Source organism: Coffea eugenioides, chromosome 3 (assembly GCF_003713205.1).
Source record: "Coffea eugenioides isolate CCC68of chromosome 3, Ceug_1.0, whole genome shotgun sequence".
Taxonomy (NCBI): Eukaryota; Viridiplantae; Streptophyta; class Magnoliopsida; order Gentianales; family Rubiaceae; genus Coffea; species Coffea eugenioides.
In genome coordinates, this window is record NC_040037.1 from 31158989 (window position 1) to 31171072 (window position 12084).

Here is a 12084-nt window from a genome sequence, read left to right on the forward strand (position 1 = left end):
TATACCAGATGCCCTGGTTATTTCGACTATTGGAATTAATGATGCATACATGCAAAATTACAAACCTTATTGGACAGTGATTCCATGAAATCTTTAGGTGAAACTAGAAATCAGGTAATTGATAGTTGGAATTGTAGACTTTTTATACATAATATGTTTTCTTTTTATCTTTTTTTTTTTAGAAAAATATAGTAATTGGGAAATCAATGTCCGATTGCTGACGTCTTCACAATTTTCAAAGTCCGATCACCTTTGCATGAGCTCATTGTCCATATTTACATTTTTTACTTTAATTTCCATTTATTTTTAATTTTTTATTGATTTGTTGTTTTTTCTTTTTTTTCATATTCTGTTTTGGGTTTTTCTCCTTTTTTTTTATTTTGGTATATTGTGTTATGTTACTTGATGATGATGATGATTCAGTAAAGTTCAAAATTTTCTATTTGAATTGGATATATATTTTTTAATTTTCTAATGACGATTATACATATTGTCAATCTTTGGTGTTATTCATTTGGATACCTCAAATTTTAATAGATAAATTCAAAAGAATTAATTTTTTTTGTTATAACAATTTTAGGTCCCATTTTAAGATAGAAAAGAATTATTTCTTTTTTTTGTGACGATTTTATGTCCCATTTAACCATATAAGAGAGGAAATTTTTAATGAAAATAAATTTGGGATGTTAAATTTAGACAAAAACATAATAAGAGTGAAGTCTGGTGATTCTCTTAGTGAAGGATGTCTGTACAAGATAGGTATTTTGGAGATATTAGTCTATGTCTGCGTATCTGTGTGAGATCAATGGAGGCTGTTTTGTTAATATTATTCTTGTTTTGTGCAGCAGCAATATACACGGTAAAAAAAATTTATAGGTTCATTTTCCACCTTAGAGTGTTAGTTATAATGCTCATGCAATTAGCTAGTAGATTAGTACTATCAATGATCTATCTGCCTACAAATGGCCATATGATATGGATTTCTCTATTATCTCACTGCATTTATGCATTCATTGTTATTAAACTGAATTTTATATTAGTACTTGCTCAAAACTTATAAAGATAAAATTCAGTTAGAATACCACTAAGGAGCAAAGAAGCTAATAATAGTTAAATCCTCAACATCTGGCATATAAAATTGATAACAAGAAATTTGTAACTTCATTCCAAGTTAATTGCATAACATAGTTTAATTATATCTAAAATGTTCTGATGAACATATGAAAAAAATCATGTCGTATTCAAATCTTACTAATACAACTTAAGCAGTGTGCAAAATTACTCGAAAATTAAAAAGATGTAAGAAATTAGGTGGTAATCAGCAGATCAGGTAGGCGAAATGGAAGACTGTAGCCATTTTGGATGCAGCTATCAGTTCACACACCATAAAACAACACATTTAGGTTGGTTAACATCCTTGGATTAGGGTCTATATCTCAAATGGTTAATAACTTACTAGTTTTTATTAGACTTTAAGATCTCATTCTGAGTTTTAACAAGAATTACACTTATTTTCTGGTTTTATTGTATGTTTGGGTACAACAATCAAGTTTTGCAGTTACATCTGACAAGACCAAGCTAACTTCAAGAAAAGTTATAAAATTATAGAGGATCTAATTTACAATGTGTCATAGGAAATGCCAACGGATGGGTTGGACTAACCTATCTTTGCATACGGTCGGAGTAAAGGATGATTGGATGGACACTGAAGATTATAGCTTTTATTGCAACTGTAGCTTTTGCATTCGTTGTTAAAGCTAATGTTGTCCTGTTATTTGGTGCATCCTTCTTGTTTCTGCAATCTCTAATGTTGTCCTGTTTGTTGGAGGTAAAGTTGCTGAGAGTCCACAAATGACACGCGAGTTCTAACAAACAGCTGAAGAAACTTCTGGACATTATCCTTCGCTGTGCATGTTCCCTTGCTCCAAATCATGGTATTGACCCCAGAAGCTTGATTTGATTAATCCTACTTGTGAGAAGGGAACACAATGGCAAAGCCTACAGCTCTAATTTACTGACACCATGAAGTAATGTCTCAAGTTAAATCAGCTTGGCCACTCAATTTTCAGTTTTCTTCCCAAAGTTCGACTAGAAAAACTATAGTTATTAAACCCGGTCCGAAAGGGAGCTGACGAAAGAGGTGGATGAATGAGTTATTGGTTCAACCAGTGAGTGAGTGGTTCAACCGGTGAGTCACTAAATATATTTAAATATTATATTTCATAATTTTTGATATAGTTAAAACTATAATAAATTATGTCATAGTAAATGCTGAATTTGCCTAATTTATTATAGAATCATTAATTCTTATAAAAATTAATAAAACCTAAATTCAATTAGTAATCTATCAAAGTTCAAGTATAAAATTTTATTTAAGTGTAATTATCGGGTTTATTTATGAATTTTAGGTGCAAAAGATTATTAGACATGAATTGTGTGTAAAAAATTATTATGATAGTTATTAAACGATATTAGAATGAATTGTGTGATATGTTATGTTTTATATTCGTTTCATAATTTATAGAGTTTGGGGAGTAATAAAATTTATTAAAAGATTCCAAATAAATTTTATTTTTAAAAAATAAAATAAGGATAAAAGTCTAATAGATAATATAAGAAAGACTAAACAATCAACAAATGAGTTGTTGCTGTAGTGGTAATTGCATTTGCATATATACAAGAAGTTTGGGTTCAAATCTTCACATCTAAAAATTTTTAACATGTAAACTGGGTTCCCTATAAAATCGAATGGTTCATCGGATTGACCGATTAAACCGTCGATCCGTTAAAAAGTCAACGGTTCACTTGTAGAAATGTTTGAGTCAAAAAATTTGGCCTGGTTCAATGACCAGTTCACAGACTTGACGAGTCGAACCACCAGATCAAATTGGGTTTAATAACTATGAGAAAAACTCCAAGTCTATTGCAAACTACATGTGCTCGACATACATAAATAATCTAACAAGAAACTAATTCTGGAATTTCGCTTAGACATGCTTCCTGAGGTTGTAGAGCTTAGCCCGAGATTTAACTGATTCAGCCTTCAGTTAAAACTTAAAACAAAATACAGTTCAGTTCCCGATTTGATAAGTTTGCTGAATCGGAAATGTACAAGAGATGTCAATGGAAACCCTCGCTTGCGGCAATGTTTGTTTTTCTTGGTTTTTTGCCCTTTTTTTTTCTGCTAGTAATTAATTCTCGTTCTTTTTCACTCCCTCATTTTCAGTAAACTTTGATCAATTTAATTGATTCCTAACCCCTATTGCGTATATGCTTGTACCAAGTATGTCTTTCCTAATAATTATTCTTTTGTATTAATATTTTTTCCGATGTTTTTTTCCTTTGAAGGTAAATGCACTAGTGACTAAGTAGCTTACAAGAGAAGTACAAGATATAAGGTGCCTTGCTTCCATTTAGAAAAACATGCAACCTATCTAGTTTACAAGTCTGCTACTACGATTATGCTTGCATCTCCTTTCTACTGATGCAGCGCCAGCACTATTTGGATACCTATGAGAAGTTGGATTTTCCTTCCCCTCTACTAATTCTTTGATTAATCTCACCAGCAAGCATTTCAATCCATAAACCATGAAAATTCATATGCCTTCTTGGAAAATCTAATCTCAACCTCCTCCTTAATAAGAGCTTCTGCATAGAACTTATAATGCCAGTGCGGTACAACCTGGGGAGGACCATTACTGCTATACCTATTAATTTCGCCAAACCATCAACAGTTGGCTTGAATGTACTAAGAGGAGGTGAAGGCCACCAGATCACAATTTCTCTATGATTTGCATCCTGAAGAAAAATGAAGAAGACTCATCTGCCAGATCATAAACGAGACAAGCAATAGGCAATCTGATGGAGCAAATTGAGAACATGACAATGGCACACCATTGATGAAAATAAACCGTTCGTCTACCATGGAGCCGCGCTTGGTCAATGGTAAATGAACAGATAGCATAAATCAGGCAGCCTAACATAGTAAAAGGAAGGTTGATATTCGCCTGGTCTTATATGCACATTTAATAGCATCCCAGCAAATTCTGCTGGAAATGACACGCACCACCTCCCCCCCCTTGCTGTCAATGCATCATAGTACAATCGCCATCAGTCAATGTCAAACTAGATCCTGCACTACTAGAAGAGGGAAAAAATCGCAAATGTGTAAATCATGATGCTGGAAGACAAGAAATGGTCATTTGTTTCTTCAGCCCAAAAGAATTGACATTTTGACATCTGCACAATTCCAGAAGACATAGTTCGTGATACCTATGAAAACAACATGTTACACTTTTCAGATGCGAATCTTTTAGCCGATGAAACTTGTTTTCTCAGACAGAAGAATCTAAGTTGGCCAAGTAGTCAGGGACTTCCCCCGCTATTTGGTTGAGGGTTCAAATTTTTGGACTCAACAATTGGGAGTGGGAAGGGTGGGAGGTTAAGAAAAATGGTTTGGCCTGGAAAAATAACATTATCTTACTTTTTACCACTAGCATTGCAGTTGCCTTGACGTGTATTATGGTCTGCAGTCTGCACTCACTAAAGAAAGGGTCGAAACCGAAAAACCGAAAAAACAAAATAATGATAATCATAATAAGATTATAAGAATTAGAAACTTCATTTTGTTTATTCTTTGTTTTATAAGAGAACCTCCTCAGTTGAATTCTATTTTACCTCCGTCCTTAGCTAACATGGAGCTGAGAAAAGCGCTGAAATCAGCTCAAATGATGTGAATATTCGTTCGGAAAAATGGAATAACTGATTGTTGATTCGCTAAAAGAGGAAAAGTGTAAGTTTTAAGTTCTACAAAAGATGCCAGTATCAGTATCAAATGAGGAAGATGAACTGAGGTGACTGTGTTTCACAAGACGGATACTACAGTACTACTTACACCTGTTATGCCTTTCACAAGTCATTTGGTTGGAGAGATGAGATTCAGTCAGCAATTCCTTCTCCCCATGAAATATTGGTAATCCAGCTTTTCATGTTCTTGTCATAAAAGTATTTTCGTATTTCAAACAGAGAAAGAAAAGCACAGGCAACATATTGGAACACACATCCTAATGTGTGTGAATGACATATGAAAAAACTTCACATAATGCTCACTTGATACCAAAGCCACAGGAAACATAAGATAAATCAGCACATCTTATAAAAAGCCTTTTTCACTCACCACCATCCGAAGCGCCAAACAAATGTATAGGATTGGAAGAGGAGTCAAACTATTCAATATTCGAATCGAGTTTTATTTCATTCAATTTTGATTCGTCAATTAATTAATTTAAAATTGAATAATATTTTATATTCGCTGAAAAAAATTATTTAATTTCAATTTGACAAATAAATTATTTAAATTTTAATAAAATTTCAAACTCGTTAAAATAACTAAACAAGTTTAAATACTATGACATTTGATTTTATTAGACTCATTTACACCTTCTACAAATGTCTTTCCTCTTTCTTCACTTCTCCTCCCTTCCTCTTCACGGCTTTGGTGTTTATCCAAGGACTAGGCCCTCTCCATCTCCCTCTCTTTGCACAAAATTTTCATTCCTCCTACATCCCCCCACCTTTCCCTTCTATATTTTGGATCCTGGACTTCCTCCGGAAAGACAAGACTACTTTTTATGTTTGTGACATATCGATTAGAGTTAAGCACACCATGTGATTGCTATTGACATGAATTGCTAGTTGTGCTGTTCTCGATTTTCCTTCCATATCGAGGTCCGATTTTTCGTTCATTCGTACCAGACATTGGGAACAATAATAGTGAGTAGCAAATCTTCCTTCTTGGTTGCGATTTGGTTGCGATCATACCAGCACTGATGCACCGGATGCCATCAGAACTCCGAAATTAAGGAACCATCAGCCTTTGAGCTTGTGGCCACCATCCCACCAATCACCACAATTAAATGTGGATATGTTTCAAAAAACCCAGACGAGTACGTAGTGCACCCATTTGGTCCGGTTGTAGTTCAGTCCCTTCCGGATTATCCTTAGACCTCTTTAGGTCCACCCCCTCCCCCTAGTGTAGGATAGATTAGGATATACTACAATTGTCGTCTCCGAAAAAAAAGAGTAGCAAATCAAAATAAAACCCTATTTGATAACTCACTTCAGCACTTAAACTTGCTTAATATATTCAAATCTTTAACATTTCTAGACATGTTTGATAACAAGAAATTGAGCATTTTAATTAATTAAATGGTTCCAAATTGTGTAGGATTTCATTTAATGCAGAATAAGCTCAAATATTATGATTTCAGTATTTATAATTTAATAATTTAACGGATTCAGATGTCGGTTTTCAAACGTCAGATTTGAAATTTCAATTTTGTCAAACGTATCTTAAATGAATGAACCTGAAAATATTAAATTAAAAAAAAGCAGGTTTGGCTAAATAGTTTACACCTTATGTCCACCTCGAAAGACATGTACAGCTAAATGCTTATTACTAGCACATGTTGTGATTGAGTAGCTTAAGCGGCAATCCCCTTGCCTTTAATTACATTTAAATAAACGGAAGATCCTTTTCACATGACAACTTGCAGTATTTATTGGGTGGTAGTGACTGATTTGTACCACTAATCATTCTTTAATTCACTTTTTAATTATTCTTCCAAAAAGATAAGTTATCACATTAAGATGGGTCACTGACTCCACCAACTGCAATGACTTCTTTGAGTTTGTTGTAAATTAACGCGTAATAGGTACGTGCAACTGTGCAAGAAAATGATTGTCATCCAAAACTACCTTTTGCCCCTTCGTATTTCACATCCAAAATATATAGAACTAGTTTTGTACCCGTTCGTTGAACGGGAATCGTCGAAAAATAATAAATTTTAGTCAATTTATAAAAATGTCGATATAAAATACATATTTAATGTATAATGTATTATAATTTGTCTTAAGTATATTACCATGTGCGCATTGTAATGTAAAGTATTCTTATAATATAAATTTGAACATCTAATTCAGTGAATAATAATTCAAAAATAGAAAAAATAACATTCAACAATACCATAACATTCAAAAACTTGAAAATAAATAAAAAGTGCAGTAAATAGTATCAAATAATATTCTACTATTCAGAAACTTTTTTTTTGTTTTTTTCTGTTTGAACATTCTCCTCGATTTGTCCGTGCAAATTAGCATTTATTGATTTTCTATTATCACTGCATGATAGCAAAGTAGGATAACTAAATATAAAAAAAATAAATGATTTATCGCATTCAAGTTTGTGTATAACAATACGTAAAGATTATAATTAAATAAACGGCCAGAGTCTTTTAATTAACTAATGAATTTGCAGATATATCTAATAGAGATATTTATGTTTCTTGTATTTATATCGCATTACTTTCCAGTACCTTTTGTTTTTGGTTGTTTTTCCTGAAGGCAAATTAACAAACATCGTAGTATATGATCACAAAAATCAATTAACAAACATGTTAGAAAAAATCCTACAAAAATAACGATGAAAGTACTTGTTTAAATCCTATGTCTTCATACAAATCAAATAGAAAATAAAACAAAAAAAATTCAAGATATGTTACTAAGCTCTTACAATTGAAGATCAACATGCCTTTTTTAAATATATATATATATATATTGAAAAAATGTGTACCTGATAATCAAAAGGAGTGAAAACCCAAAATCGATACTTTAATATACTAACCGCTTGCACTGGAAATACCTAACCATGAATTTGATACTTGAAATCAATATATTAGAGGCTATATGTAGTATAGACATAGGAAATAAGAATTGATAAGAATACAAAGAGATATTGATAAGAACATTAAAAGTATGTTTATCTTAATTTAAGTTGCTTAAAGTACGTAACTTTGGGTAGGAAATAAGAATCTTATAATATTAAGAATTCTTATAGGAAATAAAACCATAATCATCCAAATAACTTTGGGTAGGAAATAAGACCTTATGTGACTCGTACTATGCACGTATATAAACCTGTACGTAATAAATTTACAAATGTGTTATCAAGATAGATTTTATCGACCTTAAAAGACCACCTCCACTATATCGAGTCCTTTAAGTTCATGGACTCCTATGATGTGGATCCACACACGAAATACTCTCCACCATCTGGGCAAAGATGTATTGTGATTAAGGAATTATTAGCAGAAATATATTTAAAAAAAAGACGAGCGGAGGACACGACGGACGGAGGGTCGGGTAGGGGCTTTCGGGGTGCAAAACTTCAATAAATATCTAATGTTTTATCTCATCTTTCTTTAGCTATGATAATGGGATTTTATTTCTTTGGTTGATGACACTCCATTTTTTTTATGGACTTTTCCAGAAATTTTCAATCAGATGAAGTGTCATTTCTCTTTGTACATCAATTATGCATGGGGATTGTGAGTCTTGTAAAAACTTTCTCGAGCTAACTTTCTTTAATTTCCATGTCTAGATTGTTTGTATGTTGTTCTATATATGGGTAAATTATCTTAAAATAAAAAGGATCTATGATGAAGCTGTTAAAACAAAAAAGAATAGGACACTATAAAAAAATATATTATCATTTATTCCTATATATCTAATAGAGGAGATTTATGTCTCTTTTATTTATATCGCATTACTTTCCAATTCCTTTTTTGGGTAAGAAATAAGAATCATATAATATTAAGAATTTTTATAGAAAATAAGAATTGATATATATCCAAACAAAAAAGGAGTAAGCCACGTAGGAAACTACTTGCCATCTCGTTAAGCCACGTAGGAAAGAAAAAATATGAAGGGATAAGTATGAGGATACGACTTTATTATATATATATATATATGATTTGGATTTAGAAAGAAGGAATTGCATTTTTTGTTTTTTTTGGAGTTCATCGGCAGAGGAACAGAAGCAGAAGAGAGGGGCAACCACCCTCCAGAACTCCATTTACCTCTCTTCTGGTGGTTGTCCTCCGCCTCAGTCTTAAACTAATTAGATTTTGGTCCTCAACAATTAGGATGTGGGTAAAATGGTTCTTTTTGTTTCAGGGAAGAAAATTTAGTCCTTGATATTTAGAAAATTAATCAATTTGGTCCTATTAAATTTCAGGCAAATTATATTGAGTCTACGATCTTTACTATTTTTAACTAATATCAGGCCGGTTTTAAAAGAATATGGGCGATACGAACACAAAATAGGCTTTAAAGGCATTTACAAGTGTTCTAATATTAGGCAATATATTGTAAAAGAAACTTTCAAGAAATATTTCAGCAAAGTGGTATGGTCTTGAACTTTGCATTCTTAAAATCCCAAACATAATAATAACCATGCAGTCCTAATACCAGAAAGGGAAAAGAATGGTTAACAAATCAATGGAGCATTGAAAAAAAAAAAGTACAAGTCAAATAAATAAATAATTAGAAAAATCATACCACATCAGAGCTTCAATCAATCCTAGAGGTCCAAATGAGTCGAGTTACTCGCAATTGAAGTGATCGAGCTCGAGCAAACTCGAGTTTAAAGATACTTAACTCGTTAGCTCGTAAGTTTCAATCCTTGTTTTCTTTTCATCATCTTGCTGATTCATCTTTTCCTTTTTTTTTATTTCAGAACTAGCCATCCTTTTTTTTTAAGTTCCAGATCTAGCAACTATGATGGCAACCATGAAAGGCTCTTGCTAGATTACCACCATGGAAGTATCCGTGAGAGAACATAGGGTAGTTAAAGGCAGCCACGGATTTAAGGGGGGGCTGGTGGGGGCTTAAGCCCCCCCCAAGCCGCCGGAAAACCCCCTATATATAGGGGATTCCGGCGGCCCGCCCAGCCCAGCCCAGCCCCCCCACGGTGATCCAGATCTACCATCCTCCATGGCTCCATGAATGCTGCAGAGGAAGTGAAGAAGAGCTGGAAAGCCGCTGCCGTGCTGACTGCTGAGGAAGAAGATGACCCATTTCATTTTGAATTTTTTTTTTTGCCCTCTAAATACAAAACGACGTCGTTCCACGTATAATGAGGGGAAAAAAAAATACATCAGATGAAAGCCCTAAGGATGAGAGACACAACCCCAAGCAGAACCAGTGGATTGGACTGGAATTCCCGTTTCTCCTCATCAATAAAAAGACAAATAATTTTTTTTTTAAAAAAAGTAGGTGAAGAATCAATTTGGGATGATAACAAGCCTTTTTTTTTTCATGCTTTGATTGCACACTATAAACTAATTTGTGGACCATTTTATATCTAATTTGTTACTTGGTGACCATCGTTTTTTTTTTTCCAAAGCAAAACTCAACATTTTATACTATTACACTTGATAATACAAGAGTTAATTACAAAAAAAAAAAAGGCTAACTACCCCCATACGGTGACTGTTGTTTGAAATCATAGCAAATCTCAACTCATATAAGAAAAGGTTCCTGCTCTATTGCTAAGAAAGAAGTACAAGAAAAAAGAACTGATCAAAGGAACAGCTCCATAAGTTCGTAGATAGAATATTGAAACAAAAAAACATAACATTCTATTTTATTAAATTAAACGCGTTTATTCAATTTGGTTGTCAAATATTGGTTGAAACAAGACATATTTATGTTCTGTTTTTGGCAAAAAAATAGGTCAAGCATTCTGTTTTGTTTATCCTCGAAAACAAAAACTAAGAATTATAAATGTTATCAGACGGCCTCTTACTCTGTCATGGTAAGTGAAATTCATGTACCTTCCCTCAAAAAAAAAAAAAATTTGTAATGTACATACATAAAGAAGAAAGAAGAAAAAAGGAAAAAAAAAAAGAAGATAAGAGTAAACAAAGAGCTTTAAACACTATAAATTGGAGTGCCAGTGAGACCAGGAATCACCAAAGCCAAAGCCAACACATTTGAGTCTCTCCACTCTCTCCTCTCTTTCTTTGAGAATAGTGTCCTGACTTCCCGACTCCTGACTCCCAACTTCCGACTCCCCGTGTTTGTTGTAGGCTGAAGCATCTGAGGTTGACAGTTCTTCCCTTTAATTTTTTACCAGATCGGAGTTCCTAGTTGCTGGAATTAATAGTAGCTAGCCAGCCACGCCAAAAAGCATGGCCCTTCAGCTGGTGCTGGCGGCTATCTTAGTCGCATGCGTGACCATGTTGATCAAAGTCGCATACGAAACCATATCATGCTACTGGCTGACCCCCAGACGCATCAAGAAAATCATGGTCAAGCAAGGGGTGCGTGGCCCCAAACCTCGGTTTCTAGTTGGCAACATCATGGACATGGCCTCCTTCGTTTCCAAATCTACCTCTCAAGACATGGACTCCATCAACCATGATATCGTTGGTCGCCTTTTGCCTCATTATGTTGCATGGTCCAAAATCTATGGTAAGCTCGATAATCTGCATCCATCACAGAACACCATGAATTGGTTTTTTGAATTGAACCTCAATCTCATTAATTCATGAACCTCTTGAATTTACAGGGAAAAGATTCATATACTGGAATGGGACAGAACCAAGAATGTGCCTAAGCGAAACAGATTTGATAAAAGAGCTTTTTTTCAAACACAGCACAAGTTCAGGCAAATCATGGCTACAACAACAGGGATCAAAGCATTTTATTGGTCGAGGTCTACTTATGGCGAACGGTGACGATTGGTACCACCAGCGACACATTGTTGCCCCGGCCTTCATGGGAGATAAAATCAAGGTAAAGACAAAAATATTAATTAAAGCACGCTCGTAGAAGAATTCATAGCACTAAAATTTTCTCTCATCTCGATGTTTATCAATGTGTCATATCTGCTAACTTTTTGATAGTTGGCTAGCCAAGTTTCTTGAATTGAACTGGTTTTTACCTGTCATTTCATAACTCAATTTTTTCTGTTTGGATTGATCAATAGAGCTACGCGGGGTATATGGTGGAATGCACTAAGGAGATGCTCCAGTCGCTGGAAAATGCAATTGACTTGGGACAAACTGAAGTAGAGATTGGTGAATACATGGCTCGCCTCACTGCTGATATCATATCAAGAACTGAATTCGATAGCAACTACGAGAAAGGCAAGCAAATATTCCGTTTACTACAGCTTCTTCAGCATCATTGCTCCCAAGCCAGCCGGCACTTATGCTTTCCTGGTAGCCGGTGAGTTCTTCA

General features: G+C 34.0%; 1 protein-coding gene across 1 annotated transcript in view; it reads left to right on the top strand.

The window, feature by feature from the left end:
* Nucleotides 1–11030: 11030 nt before the first annotated feature.
* The window catches only part of LOC113766403, a 15820-nt gene continuing 14766 nt past the window's right edge, over nt 11031–12084 (top strand). The window contains exons 1-3 of the mRNA XM_027310598.1: nt 11031–11313; nt 11411–11637; nt 11831–12072. Of these exons, the coding sequence (XP_027166399.1) occupies nt 11031–11313; nt 11411–11637; nt 11831–12072 (752 nt within the window). The remainder of the gene's footprint in view (nt 11314–11410; nt 11638–11830; nt 12073–12084) is intronic.